This window comes from Haliotis rubra, unplaced genomic scaffold (genome assembly GCF_003918875.1).
Source record: "Haliotis rubra isolate DU_JTF1 unplaced genomic scaffold, ASM391887v1 Scf61, whole genome shotgun sequence".
NCBI lineage: Eukaryota > Metazoa > Mollusca > Gastropoda > Lepetellida > Haliotidae > Haliotis > Haliotis rubra.
Window position 1 is genome coordinate 2842578 of NW_025767313.1, and position 24277 is coordinate 2866854.

Consider the following 24277-nt stretch of genomic DNA (forward strand, 5'->3'; position numbering starts at 1 on the left):
GCGTGTGGTGTATACAGGAAACAGAGAGCCGTTGCAGCAAGTGCTTGTCATGTGTCGCAATATATGGTTCAGTTCGGTGTTCCGCCTGAGTCAAGAGTTGACCGTCGATCAGTGAGGATGGCAAGGATTAGCATATGGATTATATGTGTGCTGGTGGTGCTGGTGCTGGCCGTGAATGGTAAGTCGTTATTAGCTAAGTAGGTCATGTGATGCTGACTCCTGAAGTTGGCACCATGAACGTTTCGTTGAGTTTTCAAGTTTTCAACCAGTTCTTCTTTTTGATGTATGTTTTTGTATTTAGACTTTTAGGGGGTATAGAAATAGATAGATACATAGATAGATAGATAGATACACAGATAGATAGGTAGAATGGGGGAAATAGAAAGACCGAGAGAGAGAGAAAGAGAGAAGAGAAGAGAAAGAGAGGTGTGAACTTTAGATTTGAGTGAGTTGTGTGAAATTCATACAAGGATGTTGAACTATGTGTATATAACACTATCATTGACACTTGATACATGGACACATATACAAATGTATATATATATTTAGACAGGTATATATGTATACCAATACAGACATATATAAATATATATTATTTACATACAGCAATAATTGATAGGTGAATCGTTGCTACAAGGTAATGCTTCACTTTCAAAACTGAAACATACGTAAGGAAACTGATAACGCCCCGTGTTGATTCGTCGAATTTCATCCGCTTTTGTGTATTACACAAGAGTAAGGAAAGTTACTGTATAACCACATAGCAGGACATATTTAGAGGAGTGTCGTGGCTGCCTCGCCCTTTCTTTAAATTTATGTTCTCCAAGTGTTTTATGTGTGTGACTACTTTATATCATAAACAAACATAAGTTATATTTGATTAAATATAAGTGTCTCACCCAGGTTTAAGCACCGGCCCTATAATTATAAATTTTGAACAATTATTTATTTTTTTTCGAAATTAAAATTGTTATTTGCTCAATATTTCATATTGTTCATAATCATCATTATCTTTTTTTATATGTGTGTTTTCTTTATTAGGTTGTACCGATATTCATTTTTCACTATTTTGTATTGTTTTTTTTAATGTATTGTCTGTTTTTTTATATTTTTTTCGTAATTATTATATTTCATATTATATTTATTTGGGGTTTGCCGTTCGCTTAGTTTGGTTAGAATACAAAGAAAATTATAACCATTTCGTGTTTCAAGTAACGTTTATTACATTAGAAATGGTGAAGAATGAAGAGCCCAGGACATATGTGTGCGATGTGAGCTGATGAATTCCTGCCCGTATGGAGCTTCACAGGAGGCCACACAACAGCCAGTGTGTCCTGGATTCATTAAATTTTCGTACACGATAAAAACATGTGCTTTCTATTACGTTGGTGACAGCGCTAAAAGCTAAAAATAGCTTGGGAGAGGCAGAGGTTGGCCTGAAGAGAGTGGCACGATGGCTGATGAAATTCTGCCTGTTTTAAGTTGACTGAAGCATTTCGACATATGTTGTACATGTTTGAGTGTTTGAGTAGTACGACACACCCAAATGAGTTTAACTATTAACAGGTTCAATGTGTCAGGTTATTTGTTTCTCTGAGTGATGGAGCTGTATGTGGGTTTGTGATTAGACTAACAACTAGTCTCAGAAATGAATATATTTTACAGAAAAAAATGCTCATAGTAAAAAACAAATATAATCAAAATGACCCCTGACACTGTCTTCAATTTATTATCTAGGTATTCCGTTTCGCTATGCTATAGAAAGTACACCTGTTGATACTTTCTTGGGAATCCTTATAACAAAAACGGCTCATTTATCGTTAGACTAACAGCTAGTCTCTCAAATGAACATATTTTACAGAATATAAAAGTTTTTGCATTAAAATCATAAATGCAAAAAAAAGGAGCCCAAAGACTTTCTTCATTTTCATGGATTGTCTGGTCCACACTCGATCGTCTGGTCCACACTCGATTGTCTGGTCCACACTCGATTATTTACAGACCGCCGCCATATAGCTGGAATATTGCTGATTGCGGCGTAAAAATAAACTCACTCACTCACTCTTCATTTTCAGAAGCTGTGGAAAACATTTTCTAGACTTGCGTGGGCTTTCTTGGATATATTTGCTTCAGGGTCTGTATGACAGACTGGCTTGTGATGTTATCGTTATTCTGCCGAACTGTCCTTGAAACGAAAAATATGTGTAGATATGTAAAAGAATGTCTATCAATAAGAAATCAGTATAATGGTTTATATATGGTATGATTGGTACCAAAATAGTTTATTTGAAACACTCTTCCACTCACTTACTCACGCAGAGGAGTGAGTGAGTCAGCATGGTTTTACGCCGCTTTTAGCAATATTCCAGCAATATCACGACGGGGTACACCAGTAATGGGCTTCAGACACTGTGCCCATGTGGGGATTCGAACCCAGGTCTTCGGCTTAACGAGCGGACGCTTTAACCACCAGGCTACCCCACCGCCCCTGTCACGCAGAGGAATGTTTGTGTGTGTGGTTTGCCACAGTGATGAATTAATAAATCATCTTACAGTCGTGCAACCACGCCAGGTTAAGGTATTTGTGTTAAAGGCACCCTAAAGACTGTACATACAAATCCCTATGCAGGAAACTTGCACCTCCAAACTGCACCCATCTCGTCTCAGCCCAAATCCAATCCCAGCCCAACCTTAAAGAAAGAATTGTCTATCCTTATTTGAATATTCACTTCACAAGCCCACTATCCCCTATTCTATCACTATGGCGTCAGATGGAGCAATGCATCAAGTATTTGTTAAACTTCTCATGCAACAGATGGCAGTTTTGCCCCTTTTATTGTTTTCCTCAACCCGAACTCCAAAGCTATATCTCGTATAATGTCGCTCACATTTTATCTCACTGGCCCTGGCATATTTTTTTGTATTCATACAGAATTTAAATTGGCGCATAACCCTCACTCCACACTCATTTATAACTCCCCTTTGTGTGGCGCGCCTCGCGTTGTTTGGGGCAGGTGGTTCGATAGGGACGGGGTTCGGTTACAGCATATATCAAGTCCGTTTTGTTCTCAGAGATTGTTGTGTCCTGTTGGGCGAGTCCATATTTAACTCACAGACACGTTTACCCATCTTCGATATTGGAATGATCTGCTTTCGAATATAAATTCTTGATTATGAGCAAGCATTTTGCATGACAATTGAAGTTCATAGATTGTGTGGACCTGCCAATACCTCCTGTTGAAATATTTTCTGGATGACTTCACCCCTTACCCCATCTTAACCCAAATAGTGTTGATCGTTAATTTCCTTGTCATGCCACACACTAGGCTCCCTGCTAACAATGTGCGAGGGGCGGTAGAAACCTCCCCAATACAACAGGTATTAGTATCCCTACCGTCAAATTTGTAAGCCCACGGTAAGAGTTGAAAAGTGTCCCACCTTCTCCATCCAGCGTACCCTTCGTCTCTGTCATGTACTTTAATACATAAATTATATATAATATATTTATAATACATAGTTATAAATTGCATTACAGCTTCTTTGTGCAGAGAGAGAGAGGGGGAGATAAAGAGAGAGGGCGACGTGAACAATACATTTGTGGGGGTTGTATGGATTTCATATGAGAGAGAGAGAGAAAGAAAGAGAGATGGAGGGAGAGAGAAGGAAAGAGAGAGAGGGTGGGAGGGCAGGAGAGATATGTGGACTATAAACTTAAGTGGGTTTTATGAACTACATTAGCAATGATTAGTCTTCCATACAGACAGACCCTGAAAGTAATATATCGAAGGAAACCCATGCAGATCTAGAATATGTGGCAAGTCTAGATTTCCACAGTTTCAGAAAATGAAGAAAGTCCCAGGGCTCCTGATTATTATATTCTATTTTTTTTATTATGAACATTTTTTTTATTCTGTACAATATGTTCATTTCAGAGACTACTTGTAAGTCTAGGACTACATATAAGGATGTTGAACATAAGGATGTTGTGTGTATGACAACATCTTCACCCTCGACAAGCTTACAGCAAACATGTGTAACATTTCATTATCGACATAGCAGCGTTGAAATGTATCGTTAAGAAATCAATGGGTTATCCCAAATCCCACCTACATTTCCAGTGACGCGCGGAGACCCCTAGCCCCAATATCGACTATTGGAAACGTTCCGTTACAAGACGCCATAACCCGGGCGAGTCTGCTTTATGACCATACCAGACAACAATAGCTCCCCGGATATTGGGGGGCACAGTTTCACCCCAGCAACGTGTCAGCTGCACTATCGCTTGAAACTATCTTAACATCTCCTTTACCAATAACATTAGAAACCCACGTGACAAAATATCAATTTAAAAGCGGGTGTCAGTTATAGCCAATGGAAAAAAGCTCACAACACATTTGAAAGTGATGGTGCCTCTGAAAATATTGATGTTGATTTTGATTTTAAGACTTTTAGGAAATGAACAGTCACACCAAGTGCGGAGCTTCTGAGTTCTCTTTCTGAAATAGATGCAGCTTAGCTGCCGGGGAACTTTGTATAAAACCACGGTTCTGAAAACTTTACTTCTTAAAACCCTCGATACATACACTCATGCCAATAATGGTTGTCACCCCCCTGCCCAACCCAACCCCACACACATCTCACACCCCAACCCCACACCCCCTCTCCAATTAACAAAATTGAAGAGGGTGACAACCATTATTGGCATGAGTATATATATGAGTGAGTGAGTATGATTTTACAGCGCTTTTAGCAATATTCCAGCAATATCACGGCAGGGGACACCATACATTACATATATGTGAGGCCACTGTGACAAATATTTAAATTTTATTTACTATATTCTGAGTGTATGTCTGTATCCTTCTCCGGAACACATTCTGAAGTGTTAATTTAAAAAAAGTGTAAAACGGCCAGAGAAAAATACCCTGGTTAATTCCGTTATTTTAAGTATCAATTCTAAAAGGATTTCCCTAGAAGTCGTGTCCGTCAGGTCAGAAATCCGCCATGAGGGTTAGTGTGACATTTGGGGATTCCAGCCCTTATTGTTATTCTATCAAGGCTGGTGCTGCATTAATGGCGCCGTCTGTAACCTATGAATGTCTGTGGAGTTCCAGGCCCGTTCGGTCTGGGTATCTGTTTACACAACAGATATTGCCTTGGTCTTTTCGTCTTTAAAATATTCTGCGTTATGGAAACAAAATGAAGAATGGTATTTCAACCTGTACCATCTGTATCACTACATCATGTAGATATTCGAGACTAGTCCAACTAGTGATTGATAGTATGAACATTGATCAACTCTGACAAGTTACACGTTGTAATCTCCTGGTACTGGTTTAGTCACTTACATGACAGCCCAATTTGAACAGGAGTGAGTTTGCTGTGTCACTCTTGTAAAACTATTACCGTGCTTAAAAAGAATCAGATAGTTTGATCAACTTAATGTACCGTGAACGACAATGATAAAAGGTATTCTTTAGAAGAAAACAACATCGTTTGTAAAATGCTGCTTTGAACAAAAGTCTTTTAAAACTCTCTAAATGTTATGGGAACGTATTTTACTGACGAGGAGGGAGTTCGGTTCATCAGTAATTACTGACCACGTTGCTGGCATTATCCTTGCCAGCCCGGTGTAACTCAACCCTCTCTTATCGGAATGTCCCCGTTATCAAGAGGATTTCTGGCTTTGAGTGGTGACAGGGGGTGCTGTTCATGGGAATGCTCTATGTTCTGTGGTGTATTTGAGTACGTGGTTCTTTGTTAGTACATTCCCAGAATGTTGCTCTGGTATGATAATACATTTGTTAGGACTTTCCCAGGGATGTTGCAGGGATGTTTCCAGTGTTGCTCTTTGTTAGTACATTCCAGGGATGTTGCTCAGTGGTATGGTGTTTCCAGGGATGTTGCTCTTTGTTAGTACATTCCCAGAGATGTTGCTCAGTGGTATGGTGTTTCCAGGGATGTTGCTCTTTGTTAGGACTTTCCCAGGGATGTTGCTCAGTGGTATGGTGTTTCCAGGGATGTTGCTCTTTGTTAGGACTTTCCCAGGGATGTTGCTCAGTGGTATGGTCTTTCCAGGGATGTTGCTATTTGTTAGTACATTCCCAGAGATGTTGCTCTATGCTGAGACATTCCCATGGTAGTTGCTCTACGATATATCGTTGTTGCTGTTGCTGTGTTATCGACCAGATGCGTTGTTCTATGCCATGGCATACACAGGGGCGTTGTTCTATGCCATAGCATCCCAGGTACGTTGTTCTATGCCATGACATTTCCAGGGACGTTGTTCTATAACATGGTATCCCCAGGGGCGTGGTTCTATGCCATGGCATCCCCAGGGGCATTGTTCTATGCCATGGCATCCCCAGGGGCGTTGTTCTATGCCGCATCCCCAGGGGCGCTGTTGTATAACGTGGCTTTCCCAGTGGCGTTGTTTTATCTCATGACTTTTCCAGGAAAGCTGTTCTATGTTATCGTTTTCCCAGGGATGATGCGTTATGATATAACGTTCAAGGGGCATTGCTATATGTCAGAATATTCCAAGGATAATTACTCTATGTCATGACATCCTCTCTGCTGTTTATTGTGATTTCACATTCCAAAATCATTTCTAAGGTTGTGTGTGTGCGTGCGTGCGGCAGCTTGTTTCGGACGTAATTCGGATGTAGACCTGGTTTATAGCCATACTCTAGACTATCAGACTCATTAAACTGACTCTGACCTTAAACTGCCCTTAATGTCGAATATAAGCAGGCTAACAATATGTACCGTCTTTAACGTTGTTTTGAATCCTTGCACACAATTGATAGCGTATTCGTGAAAATATGTTCACTCTGATAATGGTTATTATTGTCTTTGGAATCGTATTCTTAATGTCACTGATGTTAATAAAGAAGATGGTGGTGAGGGGGGATGTTGGTTCCTTATCTCATTTACGGGCAGGATGGGATACCCAGGCGCGTAGCAAGCCATTTTTTTCGTGTAAGCCCGATAGGTTGCAAAGCTTTGTATTAGATAGTATTGGGGGCTTGCCCAACCTTTTTAGCAACAGTCATGTGTAAGCCCGGGCTTTTTTTTACAATGGTAGCTACGCCCCTGATACCCTAATGGTTAAGTGTTCGCTCTTAATGCCGAATACCCGTGTTCGATTCCCCACATGTGTACAATGTGTGAAGCCCATTTCTGGTGTCCCCTGCCTTGATAATGCATGAATATTGCTAAAAGCGGTGTAAAAACATACTCACTCACTCACGCAGTATTCGGGCCACGTACAACCCCCATGTCCAGAGAGGATGTTCCTCATGAGTTATGAGGTAAATGCATCTACTTACCGATGACATGCAGAGCCAGATGATAATACGAGCACATGTCCTGTAAACCCGACAATCACTGGTAATAGGAGCACTGATTGCCTGTAAATACCAGCCGAGCAGGGCGACGACCCACTTATAGAGCTGACAGTTTAGTTCAGAGTTTAAACGACGCCATTACGAGAAATAATAACTTCTGTATTGCTATCCAAACAATAACACAGATATTATAAATGTATTCTGCGAAAATAAAAATAGATAGTTGAGATTAACTGTCTATACGTGTAGTATGTTAAAACTTATACCTTCACTTGAAGTACAAATTACTATTTATGTGTAGTTGTGTTCGGAGTTAAGTACGTCGAGGCACTTGCTGGCGCCATGCTGCGCTAAATGCATGAGCTCTCGAAACAATATGATACTGCATGCAACATGGTCCTGTAATAAAGAGAAAGCTTAGTCTGAGAGAGATGTTTATCACAAAATGTAACGGATCGAATAAAATAAATATTTTAGTCGGCTTGCATGCACAACACTGGACTCGAACAATTACATAGAGTGCGCTATATGTTTTACTTGTACAACATTTAGTCATTCCCCGTATACACATTACTGCACAATGTCAACCTGAACAGTTTTATCCGTTTCAAACACGTCGGCCACGTATAAATCATTAACAGTATAAACATAATGTTATAATCAGTGCGTTACAGAACTTTGAATTGCGTTACAGAACTGTACATATTTGCCGAAATTATCGATATGCAGCAAAATAAATTTTGGAAAGGCAAATTAAGCTCTTTGAATTATTGATCAGTTCCAGAAATCCGGAATAAACATATGTGTACTTGAGAGGTAACCCATTGTGAAAAGAAAGGAAATTTCGGTTACTTGTAAATGCATTCGTCGAGTTGCTATCAGTTGTGTCCATATTAATTTAAAGCTCTACAGGATTAAAAGAAAGTCGGTTCATATCGGTCGGTTCACAATCAAACCAATATTGTGTATTCATATTAATCGTCTAAAACCACTTTTTATTGCTGAATTGTTTTTTTCGTAATGTCAACGTCCACCATGTGTGAAAATAATCGGGTTCTGTTTTGTTTTTTGATAATGATTATTTCTATAAAACTTTTCCAGTCGAAAAAACGCTCTGACCTTAACAGATGAGAGAGTTCCTGTTGAATTACCAGATCAAAACCAACCGAAACGTGTTTAATTCATCTATTTTGTGCTCAAATCTGAACCGATGTGTCTAAAATGTGACAATTCTTGTAATGCTCGTTCGGAACCACTACTTAATGGACACGTTTACAGGAGGGTGTGGATGCATGTATGACCGTAACTGACCCTAATCTATGTCCTAGAGAACAGTGGGCATTGTGAATAGAGCCGTGCTGGTCTGAGTCAGAATCACGTCACTGGATGCTGAACAAAGGTCACTCCCGTGACATGCCAATTCCTATCCGTTTCCTAAACGTTTCAACTTTCCTTGAATGTTAAAGGGGAAAGTTCACAGATGGAGGATTAAGATTTGATGACCCTTAGTCTAACATGTAGTCATGAAATCAGGGGTACAGATAAGCTTGTATCTGCGTGAATTACGCAAAATATTTATGTGAAAACTCAATTCCTATTAAGTCTATTGCGTACAAATACCTTTGAATTTTTGTAAATACCCACTAACATGTGAACACACAAAAATGTCAAATCTTAGCTTTATTATGGGCATAGATAAAATAACTAAGGAATATTGAGAGGTTCTATTTCAGGACATGAACTTAGCAACTTGCAGCCTTTCTTATCATTTCTCACATTACAGATCAAATATAAATAACAAACACTGACATTTAAACTTTATTATATTTAATAAATACAAATTAGGGCATCCAGTTGAGATGAACACAAGTACGTAACTCAATGACCCAAAAGGTTATCTGAAGCTCTGTGAAATGGACATATTTTGCAGAAGAAAACGGTTTCTAAATTATGTGCATAAAATATGATAAATGGAGCATGTGTTTGTTTCTCCACTACACTAGTGGTTGATAACAAGATGACTCTTACTCTATAGGGTGCAACATGCAACCCAGCTAACACACCGTTTATCGCAACGTTGTGAGAAGGTTGAAGGTTGGTAACGTCAAGACACAACGTTGTCACAACGTTAGTATTATGTCATTTTTAACGTTATGTCACAACGTAATAAGAACGTTGCAAATTTAATTTGAGGAAATATACTTTGGGCTCCTTACAACGTTATAACAACGCTTCTTATAACTTGGTGTCACGGTAAAAACTTTTCACGTTGAGATTCTTTCCTTCACTATTCAGAAACACAGGACCAAAACAACATGGAAATTGATGAATAAACATTGAAGTGAATTTCTGCTTTATTTCTTATGTACTGTTCACTACTCGAAAAGCTATTCATCTATTACGTTAAATACAACGTTAAGACAACGTAAAATACGTTAGCAACTTTAACTTTGTGGCGACGTACAATTGACGTATCACAACGTCAGGCCACAACGTTGTGGCAACGTAAATGGGAGTGCACAGAATAACGTTGGAACAAAGAAAATATAATGTTGTGACAACGTGAAATTGTTAACTTGGACGTGACCAAAGTATCGAGCTTTAATACTAACTGATTCAGTTGCCATGAACGACAAGAAATAGAGAACCAGAGACCACCTTTCTCGACAATATGTTATAAGCTTCACACAATCATAACTCATCTGTCATTTCCGTTACCCTCCGGATGTGACGCACAGCAGGACATATACTTGCGATGCGGAAACGCAACCTATATGTGTAAGCGAACGTGCGTTCAGTCATGTAACTAATTCGCCGCGGTTGTACCCTGAACACCGAACGTGTCTTTTGACAATCTGAAGAGCATTCTCATACACCAATATTTCATATGCTCTGTTCGACGTAAATGTATAACGTTGTGTCCTATGGATATTCCGAGCTCCACCCTCTGCACCAAGTGTCACACTATCCAAGCTTTACTGAACCCCGAGTAATGACTAAGTGGTTCTTAAGTAAAACAGATTTTCAGCATTCCACAAAGTTTTAGCTCCTGTTTTAATGTCACTATTTTTAATGCCATTTATCTGCAGTTTCCTTACCCACTTCTTATTGTTCAGCTAATATTGTTTCACCTGTATCGATCAGTCATGTTTATGTTTTCGAAGGCAAAACTAAGTTTGTTTATTAAATAACCAGACCATAAATGCCAGATCGTCTTAATGAGTGTAGTTTGCTTTTTATATGAATGCAGGTTGTTTCTTAGATAGTTTTCCAAGTCACAAAAATAGAGGAGATAGTATGTCCTCTGTGTAGAAACAATATTAAAATGAAAAGGTAAATTTCTTTTCGTTTAAGGACTTTCTGTAATAATCAAAGGCACATCTTCCTCACCATGCTCATACCCCCAGTGACTGGTTTGTCTGTACCAGTTTCGACCCTAAACTCATCCAGTAGCTGTTACTCAGTGTCTCATTTAGCTAGTGATATGGGTAATCTTGGTAATCTATGTGACATGGGTTGTCATGGTTAACTGGGAGACATGGATAATCTGGGTAATATGAGTAATCTTGGCAATCTATGTGACATGGGTTGTCATGGTAATCTGGGTGGAATGGGTAATATGAGTAATCTTGGTAATCTATGTGACATGGGTTGTCATGGTAATCTGGGTGGCATGGGTAATATGAGTAATCTTGGTAATCTATGTGACATGGGTTGTCATGGTAATCTGGGTGACATGTATGATCTGGGTAATATGAGTAATCATGGTGATCTGTGTGACATGGGAAATATGTGTGATCCATGCGTCACGGGTAGTCATTGTAATCTGTGTAACATGGGAAATATGTGTGATCCATGCGACATGGGTAGTCATTGTAATCTGTGTAACATGGGAAATATGTGTGATCCATGCGTCATGGGTAGTCATGGTAATCTGTGTAAAATTGGAAATATGTGTGATCCATGCGTCATGGGTAGTCATTGTAATCTGTGTAACATTGGAAATATGTGTGATCCATGCGTCATGGGTAGTCATTGTAATCTGTGTAACATTGGAAATATGTGTGATCCATGCGTCATGGGTAGTCATGGTAATCTGTGTAACATTGGAAATATGTGTGATCCATGCGTCATGGGTAGTCATTGTAATCTGTGTAACATGGGAAATATATGTGATCCATGCGTCATGGGTAGTCTTGGTAATCTAGGTAACATTGGTAATATGTGACGTTTGGAAATAACAAGAAAGACGATACATGAACTTTTTCCCGTGCGTGTGTCACGTGATTAGCCTGCTTTTTGTTACCTCTCGGCGTGTAAAGCACTGCGTCGCGGAAGTATCAACAATCGGCTTCAGAAATCCGACTCCTAAGCGACTATCATAAATTCTGAATATTTGGTCTCAGTTCACCGAGGATATAAAGGTGGGTTCATCAGGAAAGTCAAACAGTTTGTCAAAGGGCCTTTCAATCTGGGTTGTATGACCATATTTGTGGAGAAAACCCAGTAACCAGGGATATTGTGAGATTCCGTTTGAATGCGGATGTTGATGAATGAGACTGAACGCTGTTAATTCTAGGGAGACACTCCCTTTGCCGGCCATATTTTAAACGTACGCAGCTTAATACATCTGAGGTTTTCTCCGCGCTACAAGTAGCGTATTAGGTACAAATAATACAGCCCTAACAGAGAGCATTCACACAAACAATAACATTCACGCCCGCATGCGCGTTGACAATCAGACCCACGTTTGCATCGCCATTCACACCGGTTTTGACATTGACTTTCGCTTCGGCATCTAGATCAATATACACATTTATCGATGTCCAATCACAGTAACAAGAATGTGTACATGTATCTGTCATTATAACATGTCGATTTGTCACCTGGCGACTCCTCCTATACAATGGTTTTATGAAGTGCGCTAAAGTGAGAATCGGATGGTTACAATGGATTACCAGTCTGGTTCTGTGTCAGCCTACATACCGTGGAACTTCGTCCATGCACTAAAATGCTGGTTTGTCGCATTAATCATTTACTCGACATCGTGATGTAGCTGCTGTTGCTGTAACGATGACTCCGTTAACTAGGTTGTTACAGAGCAGTGTAAAAAATGGACTCTTTTAGCTGGTGGAGACTTTAAGATCAACATCCTTTTGAAACTAATCAGCACTGCTTTATGTATTTATTTTTAAGAATTCATATGCTGCATATAAAACATCTGTTGATCACCATAAACTGACTGTCAGAATCCCGAACCTCTTTACGTTGAATCCCCCGCTGCGTCATTACCTCATACTGACGGTAAATAGAAACGATACGCTAGGGACTAGCTGTCACTAGGACAAACAGAAAATCTACACTGTCCAACTGGAAGTTATAAAGATGTTTAATCTCCTAGATTACAATCCACAATCCGTAAGTTTACAATGGAAAGTTCATTAACAGTTTTCTAAAGAGGTGTTTGCGCGTGCACTCAACAATACGGCTGCTATTGAACTCAGTGTCATTCGGTTCGTCATCCCGAACGCACGTGGCTCATATGCGTTAATAAGTAAATCCATATAATACTCAAATGTTTATGCTGAATTAGTTGTGTGGCGAACACTGTCAACAGTGGATCCATGTCTGGTTGATGACGGTGATGAATAAAGGAATGCAATTATAATAATTGTCCTGGTGATAATTAAACTCCTGGGCCATTACAGAAACGTGATGGTTAGGTGCAGAGATGTTTTTGTTGGGGAATCATTTTCGATTAAATCTTAATGAAAGACGAACAGAATAACCGCACTATAAAACCGGTTATACAATCTGATTTAAATACCATGGCTACTGGGACTCATCCGATCGATTTAAGATAGTGCAAGGGGTTTGATGGTGGCATATTAATAAACTACAAATGCCCGAATTCGGAACAAACGAATCTCATGCGACAGATTCAATTTGAACATTGAAATGAAACCTATCAAATGGCCTCAGAGAGTTGGCATTTCCATCGGGTTACTTGGGTTTTGTTCGCAGAGACTTTTCTGGGCTGCGACAGCGTTTTGAACGAATTTGTACAAGAAGCCTCTTCAACATATTTATCATACGCTTTTTCCTTTTTCAAACACTGAGTTAGTCAGTTCTCCACTGAATATTTGCACTGACACGTGTGAGTGAGGCGTGAATGTTAATTTTATTTTTCATCCTTAATTACTAAACATATCTCAAATGCAAATATATTCGAACCAGACACTGGTTATGTTTACAAAGTGTGGAAAAGGTTTCACTGAATATGACAAGCAAGGAGGGAAATATTGTCCCATTGATCTAGGTTGAAGAGAAGGACAAGCTTTTCACTGTGCTTGTCGCTTTGCACTATACAGTCAAGTGTAGTCAAATACTTAAAGCGCTTGCTTATTCCAGAAAAAGCTAATTTTACATTATAGGCGCATGAGTAGATATAATAATAACCTTTAAAAAGTGACGTATTACGTATAAGCGAGGAGGTTTTTCAATGGACGTGAACATAGTTGAGACTTCCCTACGGTTTAGCCTCTGTATCACTTCGAATACACTTTGATATTTCGAATTGATGACTGGCGTTGTATTCACATTCATACTTGATATATCTGAAAGCTTTATTAAATTTAAAGTTTCAGTAAATGCCAATGGGATAAGCGAAATTCTATCGGACAGCGTATGTTGATATGTGCATTATAAACATGAACCAATAGAAAGTGATAGTTCTGATGAAAATCAATAACGTAATCCTTCATATTCCTTAGTTACTATCTCCGTAAGGCCAGTTACAACATTGCCACCAATACCGTAAGCCAGCATGATTGGCAGTTCTAATAGCATGCAGGATGTCTCATTCCTCGTCCTGTAATAAATCCTATTGAATAACCGTTCTTCCGCGCAGTCCACGAAATGTTCGTCCGAGTAATCCGACTCGGAAATGGAGTCGATCAGGGGTGTTATCTCTCCCCTTCATTATTTACTCTGTTTGCATTAATAGGCAGATTATGTTGCATGTTAGACACAGATGTGTGATATGCATGTTCTAAGCTTCGTATGACGATTACAAGGCTTGGTAATACCTTGTTGAAAACGTGTGCATCGCGTTGGAACCATTCCAGATAACGGCCTCTTTTGGTCACTATCTTTCTATATTTCACTATCGGGATGTGTGGTGCTTTCTTTGCTCTAAGGATCCGTGTTAGAATTGATCTTCAGAAACCCATGCTTGTCGTAAGAGTCGACTAACGAGATCGGGTGGTGAGGCTCTCTGACTTAGTTGACACATGTCATCGTATCCCAATTGCGTAGATTGATGCGCTGTTGATCGCTGGATTGTCTGGTCCAGACTCGATTATTTACAGACCGCCACCATACAGCTGGAATATTGCTGTACGGCGTAAAATTAAACTCACTCACTCTTTGCGCTTAGTGTATGTCCATATCAGCTATCTAACTGCACATCCATCTTCCAACAGATAATATTAGATCATTAAGTAAATTGCCTCCGTGAATATGAGCGGGAAATTGATACACAGTCAGAAGTCATGACATAGGACCCAACGATAAGAACTCAGAAATGAATAGACACAATCTATCAGACAAGGTAATTTCATTGGATATGGAAAACTGAAAGGCTCGTTTTTCTTGAAAGTGATTAGTGATATTTGATATAGAAAATGTTGAGCACCTCGACGCACTGTGTCGTATTTTCTGAAATATTGGCGCGATAGCATTCAGTCATATAGTATATCGAGTTGGAAGCATGAATAATTATGGTGCGTACGCATGGCAGCTTTCAGCAACATATAAAAGGGGGGATCACGTTTTCTTCGTTATTAGTTACGATTGCTGTCTTAAGCACAACAACATTCTGTTCCCATTCCAAGCTTGCAGGGACCGCATCCGTGGTGTAGTGGTTAGAGCGTCCGCCCGGAGAGCGGAAGCTCCCCGACCGCGTCATCTTCAAGACGTTAAAATATGGTACTTGTTGGTCCCTGCCTGGCGTTCGGCATTAATGGGTACAACAAGGACTAGTCGGCTCGGAGTCTTTATAATGTGTCTGAGTGGGATATTCATGCTTCACTGCGGCATGGTATCTCAGTGGGCTAGCACTATAAAACCAGCTTAAGTCTGGGCTAGTACAAGCAGCCGCACATACACATACACACGCATGCACGTCGTCATATGAGCGAAATATTCTCAAGCACGACGTAAAACCCAATTTCACCTCACCTCACCTCCAAGCTTTCAGGAATTTCTGATACTTTCTTGAAGCAATTCCAGAAATACTCCATCAGGCCCTCGAACCCGGTGAATTATCAAATCGTGCTCTACAAAGATTTAAGTCAAATATAAACTACGCTTACATTCTTTAATTATAAGAAATTTTGTATGAACGATTCTATCTGTATATCAAAAGCATGGCATGGTTGTGATCTTGAATTAGAATCTAATAGTGAAAACGCGAAATGTAAGCGTACCATGCCATACTATTGGCTCGCGCCAGAAACACACGCAAAGGCATGGCAATTGATTACCTAAAGTCAACACGGGAATATAGGGTATTGTATCTGACATCATGTTTATCATCGATGATGACTCGAAGGATCTAACTAATTCTCAGCAAGGACCGTATGAAGCTCTTTTAATGTTTTCGTAGAAGGAGCAAGCTACACATGAACAAATGCCCATGCAAGACACAAGTGACAAATATTTGACAGAACCATTCCATGACGAAGTAAACACATGTACACGAGATACACAGATACACAGATGGTATATTTCAAAGACGTAGGACAAACAAACACACACACACCACATACAGAGAGAGAGAGAGACAGGGGCAGACAGAGGGAGGGATAGATCGAAAGAGAGAGAGGGGTGAGCTATAAATTTGTGTGAGTTGTGTGAAATTCAAGGATGCTGAACTATGTGTGTATAACACTACCATTGACACTTGATACGTGGACTTACATATATATATATACACAGAGAGAGAGAGATACAATGTGCCATGGATATTTTGTCAAGCCTTTGAAAAACCTCCTCGCTTATACGTAATGCGTCACTTTTTAAAGGTTATTATTATATCTACTCATGCGCCTATAATGTAAACTTAATCTGCATCTAAATCTCAAGAGTTTTTAGAATATGTATCTTCAGTTGCAGCTAATTTACCTCATTTGAAAAGGGTGATATTATGTTGTACATGTAATATCATCACATACTGTCGTTCTGTGGACTACGCGGTTACAGTTACAACTCATTACCAGTCTCATCAGCCGAGTTGATCATTCGTGTGATTGCGAAACCGTACCCTTTCAAGACGTTGTTTGATAAGCTTATGACATAGATATGGCACCGGGAATCAAGGCAAGGTAAAATAGCTGAAAAAGAAATCCTTGTTAAAGGATGGTTGAATAAAAGTTGATGTGTGTACAGATGAAGCTGGTGATTGTTTCATGTGTGTACAGATGAAGCTGATGATTGTTTAATGTGTGTACAGATGAAGATGGATGATTGTTTAATGTGTACAGGTGAAGATGGATGATTGTTTAATGTGTACAGATGAAGATGGATGATTGTTTAACGTGTACAGATGAAGATGGATGATTGTTTAATGTGTACAGATGAAGATGGATGATTGTTAAGTGTGTGTACAGATGAAGATGGATGATTGTTTAATGTGTGTACAGATGAGATGGATGATTGTTTGATGTGTGTACAGATGAAGATGGATGATTGTTTAATGTGTACAGATGAAGATGGATGATTGTTTAATGTGTGTACAGATGAAGATGATGATTGTTTAATGTGTACAGATGAAGATGGATGATTGTTAAATGTGTGTACAGATGAAGATGGATGATTGTTTGATGTGTGTACAGATGAAGATGGATGATGGTTTGAAGTGTGTACAGATGAAGATGGATGATTGTTTGATGTGTGTACAGATGAAGATGGATGATTGTTTGAAGTGTGTACAGATGAAGATGGATGATTGTTTGAAGTGTGTACAGATGAAGATGGATGATTGTTTGAAGTGTGTACAGATGGAGATGGATAATGTTTGAAGTGTGTACAGATTGAGATGGATGATTGTTTAATGTGTACAGATGAAGATGGATGATGGTTTGGAGTGTGTACAGATGAAGATGGATGATTGTTTGAAGTGTGTACAGATGGAGATGGATAATGGTTTGAAGTGTGTACAGATGAAGATGGATAATTGTTTGAAGTGTGTACAGATGGAAATGGATAATGTTTGAAGTGTGTGCAGATTGAGATGGATGATTGTTTAATGTGTACAGATGGAGATGGATGATGGTTTGGAGTGTGTACAGATGAAGATGGATAATTGTTTGAAGTGTGTACAGATGGAAATGGATAATGTTTGAAGTGTGTGCAGATTGTATTGGATGATTGTTTAATGTGTACAGATGAAGATGGATGATGGTTTGAAGCGTGTACAGATGAAGATGGATGATTGTTTGAAGTGTGTACAGATGAAGACGGGTGATTGTTTAATGTGTACAGATGAAGATGGATGATGGTTTGAAGTGTGTACAGATGAAGATGGATGATGGTTTGAAGTGTGTACAGATGAAGATGGATGATTGTTTAATGTGTACAGATGAAGATGGATGATGGTTTGAAGTGTGTACAAATGAAGACGGAAGACGGGTGATTGTTTAATGTGTACAGATGAAGATGGATGACAGGTTGGATTTTTGAATGTACAGGTGACAGATGGAGGTGAAGATGGATAATGGTTTGAAGAGTGTACAGGTGAAGATGGATAATGGTTTGAAGTGTGTACAGATGGAGATGGATAATGGTTTGAAGCGTGTACAGATGAAGATGGATAATGGTTTGAGGTGTGTACAGATGAAGATGGATCAGGGGGTGGGTGGATGAAAGCATGAATGAATGTTATGATCTAACTGTTTTATAGCTTGTTTCGTCCTTTTCAGCAAATGACCATCCACCCGGATGCACGGTGTGTGCGATATCATCGAAAATCGAAGACTGTAAAGATACCCATTTCTCTTCCCATGCCATTGAGAATGGTTTGTGTGACAAAATTGTTGTGGACGACATATTAAGTAAGTTTCAAATAGTATAAATTCAGTAAAGTTCAAGGAAGGTTAACATCCCTAGCACTCGTCTGTACCATAATATAACATTTTCTGAAAATCAATTGTAAACTATACATTGGAAATGCATTGTATATTTTGTCACAAAGCTGAAAAACCCAACAGCTTTAATCTAAGAAACTTAACAGTTTCGTAATTTCTTTCGGCTAGCTTTGTATCTCGCAATTACTTGTAGTTAGAGTCGACATATGTATTGGATGATCAGGCTCTGTGTTGAATTTAATGGTCATATCTCATCATATCCCTACGTATACAGCGTTGATCGTTGACCGTTGATCGTTGATCGTGATCGTGATCAGTAGCAGGTTTGTCTGGGCCATAGTCGGTTACGTTCAGACTGCTAAAATGTATGGAGTTAAACATAAGGGGCGTTAACATATTACACTATTACACTATGAATGTTGGCGGAGTTGCGCTCTGAACATAAGCTGTGTCACTTCGGGCTACGAAACAGATCAGCTCATGGTGTACTTGTAAAACAGACGAATTGTTCATTCAAAGCAAGTTTAAACCCAATTCGGCTTCTAGGCTGCTGACATTTTCGTCATTTGTATCTTACCTGCCAAATAGTCAAATGAGCTCATGTCATGGCACGTTGACGATCTTTGCAGTTTCGACATCACCTCTGAAAATTCTGAAGCTGAAATTTTGAACATGAATTCTCGAAAGCTTGGTCACAGTATTACTAACCGATTTTTAAAGCAGACATATTGAAATTCCCATTTTAGACAGGGGCAGCTAATGACTTGTAACCGGCCCTCGTTTTATCAAGTTTATTGAACTTTGGTTCATTTGTGTTGAGTAGGGGAACCTGACATATTAGTTACGTGTTTCGATTTGATGAATTTAGTCCATGTCAGCATAACAGTCGCTAAACATACTGCCCATAGCAATACAAATAAAAGATACAAACTTGAAAAGGCGATATCATAGACCCGGCTACCCTGGTGCAATGTGTTATCAAGTAGTGTGTAGGTTTTTTCGATAAATGGTTGCATTCAGAAATTGTTCGTCCAACATTAGGAGAGGACCGAATAGTGAAACAAGCCCAAGGAGGCCTAAACCGGATAGGTTAATTGTGGCAGCCTCATTTTGTGATTGACTACTTAAAACCCTTGAAAACCAGGAACTTTTCAGTGGAAGTATGCTAGCACCTTTACCATACTGTTAAATGTCTTAGTCACCTCCGATACATTCTCTTCCCACAGAGGTTACTTGTCATATCTTCCTACGAACCTCTGTTCTAATACGGCCCTTTCATGGTGCGAGTGTTCCGGATTCGTCATTGGTTGCAATCAGATTTAGTTGTGCAATCAGCGACGTTGTTTCAAAAGTGATCCTTCGCAAGGCCTCTGTAATTTCCGTAGGCTTCGGGAAAACTAGAACCCTTCCCCTGCGCGATGCGCAAACGTTTCTTCTAGACAGAACTCAGTCATGTAATGGCGGATCAATGGCATCCCCATCGCCCTCGTTGACAACGGACAACCTAGCCATTAAATGTCTTGTGTGTCACATCAACACAATTCCCTGTTGATGGGGGACATTTGTGGCCCCACATTTGTTTGTACTAGTCAAGCTGAATCTAAGTCGACGTAACACGTGTTCTGATTGGATAAAAAGAAGGGAGATAATTCGTGTTGCGACTTTTTGCCGCTAGGGGATTTTACGAGAACCGGGAAATATGGCCGTATTAGAACAGAGGTTCGTAAGAAGATATGACAAGTAACCTCTGTGGGAAGAGAATGCCTCCGATACTGCTTGGCTGAAATTTGAGATGTAGGTTCTTTATACGAAGACTGCTCATCTTCTTCCAATCAGTGTTATTGATATAATTAAATTAAATTTAACATAAAATTTTATAGGAAATTCATTCTGAAAGCTGAAATGTTGTGTGAATGTTAATGACTGTTGGTCTGTTAAGTTTGATCCATGTTTGAGGTCTCGTGAAGGTACCAAAATACGTCGGATGAGCTACAGATCCTAATGACTCTAATTTCGGTCGGTAATTAGAACATGTGTTTAAAAAACTATATTTAATATTGTGTACTTGCATTGTTTCATCAGGGGACAACTTGTGTTTGAACTACAAGCAAGGATTCCAGATACATTGTGTGGAATCTGGCACATACTCGGAGCACAACTGTAAAAGGGGATGCCCGACTCGCTCAAAGAAAGAGCGTTATCAAGCGGGAGGATCTGGATCGTCCCTCCACACAAGGGCCGTCAACGTTGCAGGAGTCCTGGTGACCTTCACTGTCTCTATTCTACTCAGATAGTAACTGTGACACAAAAGACAGATGTATATATATATGTGCTGTGCGTGTTTGCTTGGAGGAATTACTGTGATCTGTTACTATCCATGTGCTTGAAGCCGGGACACTCACCAGACGACGTAGATGTATTTTGTTATCTCCTATATTACTCTGACGGAAACGACGAAATCGTCGTCAGCGACATTTGTAGCAATGGACTGCGACATATTTAATGTCTTTCATCAAATAGATATTTTAGAAAATGTGGCTACACAGAATGGATATTTGAGCAACAGGTAACAATAGAATAGCAATAGAAACCAACAATGGGTATTTGTTTCTGAATATTTTTTAAACTTATGGCTGTGTTTCTGAAGCTGTATCGCTGATCTAGGAAAGTCTCTAACTACAGAAGGCAGTCTAAAGCTGTGGCAGTCGATCCAAAGCTGCACCATGTGACACTACTGTAGGAATATGTTTCTGACTACTGCAGTGTGTCTAGAACTGTACTAGTATACCGGTACCCAATGAAATGAAGATGTGATCAACACTGTTGAAATCTGTCTCAGGCTATGTTAATCTACCCTTTGCTGTGTAAATGAAAGGCTAACATCTAGTCTCAGAAATGAACATATTTTACGGTAAAATGGTTCCTCCATTATGTTAAAAAAATATGAGAAAAAGGAGCCTTGAGACTTTCATCATTTTCAGAAGCTGTGATTATCTTGATTTGCCACATATTCTAGACTTGCATGGGCGTATTAGGTTTTTGTGTTTTCAGGGTCTGTATGACAGACAATGTAAATGTTAACTGTTGAAATCTCTCTAATGCAGTGGACAAATGTCTCTGATTATGGCAATACTAGTATGTCTAAATTTATTGCAATATGTCAAAAGCAGTCTGCATGTCTGAGAATATGTGTCTCACTGTGGCAGTCTGTTGGGGCACTGTGGCAATCTGTGGGGGCAACCTGTCTCTGGCTGTGACAATCTGGAGGCTCTGTGAATGGAGATGTTTTCATACTCCACGTGTTCAAGGTAGATCTAAAGAGCAACATGAAATCAGTGTAAATACCCTAGTCAGAAACTCAGGATATTATCAAGTATTTCATCATCACCATCATCACCATCATCATCATCCCTGTCACCTTTCACCACATCCCGACTTTTGGGTCACCCCATCCTTCACATCAGGCACTGTGTATCAAGCAAGTCCTCTCGCATGCCATCCATGAGATGCCTTGTTGAGTGCTTGATAAGAGTATGGAAGCAGACAATTATTGATAATTACCAAAAACGTGGCTCATAATTGCGAGTTATATCGGTTTCGATTTTTGGACTGAGAGTCTTACAATCTAAAGGTACAATTGTTAGCATATACGGTCACTTAATTGAGTCTGACTTCTATCTTTACGATTGTGCAATTTCTCATCTTTGTTGTTTATTGGAAGTCATACAGACATGTATTGTATTCTGGAACGATCCATACACGTACTCCTACGCGCCATATCTACATCCATGTTAGAACTGTTACCATTAATCCATATCTTTCTGTATTCCAAAAATAAGTGTTTGTATCGTTTATGTCTTCTCGTATTGTGAAGCTATCTTTTGCATAATACATCTATATACCTTGGCACTGCCTGTACGTTTACACTAAAGCTTGTGTTACTGCTTTCTGAATATCCGATTTCTTTTTCTGACTATGACATATCTTGCGACATACGCTACATTGTGGTACATTATACACAGATGCTACAACATATATTCAGTGCATCATTGCTTTGAATTCATGATATACCCAACAATTTATGATAATATGATACATTTCATCAGTAGTTGCTTTACATTGTCGTCATTGCTGTATGATATGCATTATTACTTATCATTCCTTCGAATTCATGACATACAAATGTCCCTATGACCTTGTTATATACACCATATCATTACTTTATAACATACCTACATTTTCTCACTGTCGTGTGTATGCTGGTCATTATTCCGCCGACGTCATGATATACGCCACCACATGCCTATTAATACTTACTACCTGCCTATTATTACTTACTACATGCCTATTAATACTAACTACCTGCCTATTAATACTTGCTACAATGCCTATTAATACTTACTGCATGCCTATTAATACTTACTACATGCCTATTAATACTTACTACTGCCTATTAATACTTACTACATGCCTATTAATACTTACTTCATGCCTATTAATACTTACTACATGCCTGTTAATGCTTACAACATGCCTATTAATACTTACTACATGCCTATTAATACTTACTACATGCCTATTAATACTTTATTACATGGTATTACACTACGTTTTTCATATCTGCATGTCATATTATAGAAAGTTCATTATTCCTCCGACTTCATGACAACCGGGGGCGATGGATAACCTAGTCGGTAAATCATTGGCTCGTCACGCCGAAGACCCGGGTTCGATTCCCTACATGGGCACAATGTGTGAAGCCCATTTCTGGTATCCCCCGCCATGATATTGCTGGAATATTGCTAAAAGCAGCGTAAAACCATACCCACTCACTCACTCATGATAACCCCTACTGCATTATCATCAGTACTATACAGCATAGTATTAAACTACACCTTTTCATTGCCGTATGATATGAACCTATGTGTTCTATAGTTTATGATATATTTTACTACTACATGTGTTCAGCGCTTTAACATGTATCTTGTGCAGTAGCTATTGGCTTCGTGTTTGATAATACAAAACCACAAAGACGAATTACATTCACCTTGTGTACATGCGTTGTTGATGCTTCAAATGTGTTCATACTGTTATGAAATAAAATACTCATTTTCATTAGAACATTTGCGTGTGGTTTCTGTGTGGGTACATGTGTACCTGTAGCTCACCTCCATCGAAGGAAAATGAGTGAGTGAGGGAGGAGGGAGGTGGTCTCGTTGCAACAAGCCAACCAAGTACTGGCCATCCAAACACGTACTGACTTACCAGGCAACCATGTACTGAGGGGCCAGACAACCACGCACTGACCAGCCAAACACGTACTGACTTACCGGGCAACCACGTACTGACGGGCCAGACAACCACGCACTGACCAGCCAAACATGTACTGACTTACCAGGCAACCAAGTACTGACGGACTAGACAACCAAGTACTAACCAGCCAAACACGTACTGATATACAAGGCAACCACGTACTGACGGACCAGACAACCACGCACTGACCAGAAAAAAACGTACTGACTTACCAGGCAACCACGTACTGACGGACCAGACAACCAAGTACTAACCAGCCAAACACGTACTGACTTACCGGGCAACGACGTACTGACGCGCCAGACAACCACGCACTGACCAGCCAAACACGTACTGACTTACCGGGAAACCACGTACTGACGGGCCAGACAACCACGCACTGACCAGCCAAACACGTACTGACTTACCAGGCAACCACGTACTGACGGGCCAGACAACCACGCACTGATCAGCCAAACACGTACTGAC

At 39.6% G+C, this 24277-nt stretch overlaps 1 protein-coding gene across 1 annotated transcript; it reads left to right on the top strand.

Moving 5' to 3' along the window:
- Positions 1-23617, top strand: LOC124255772. Its single transcript, XM_046689685.1, has 3 exons — positions 1-178; positions 18332-18463; positions 20579-23617. Exons 1-3 carry the CDS (start codon positions 64-66, stop codon positions 20788-20790), a joined length of 459 nt encoding a protein of 152 aa, XP_046545641.1. The 5' UTR covers positions 1-63; the 3' UTR covers positions 20791-23617.
- Positions 23618-24277: the final 660 nt, after the last annotated feature.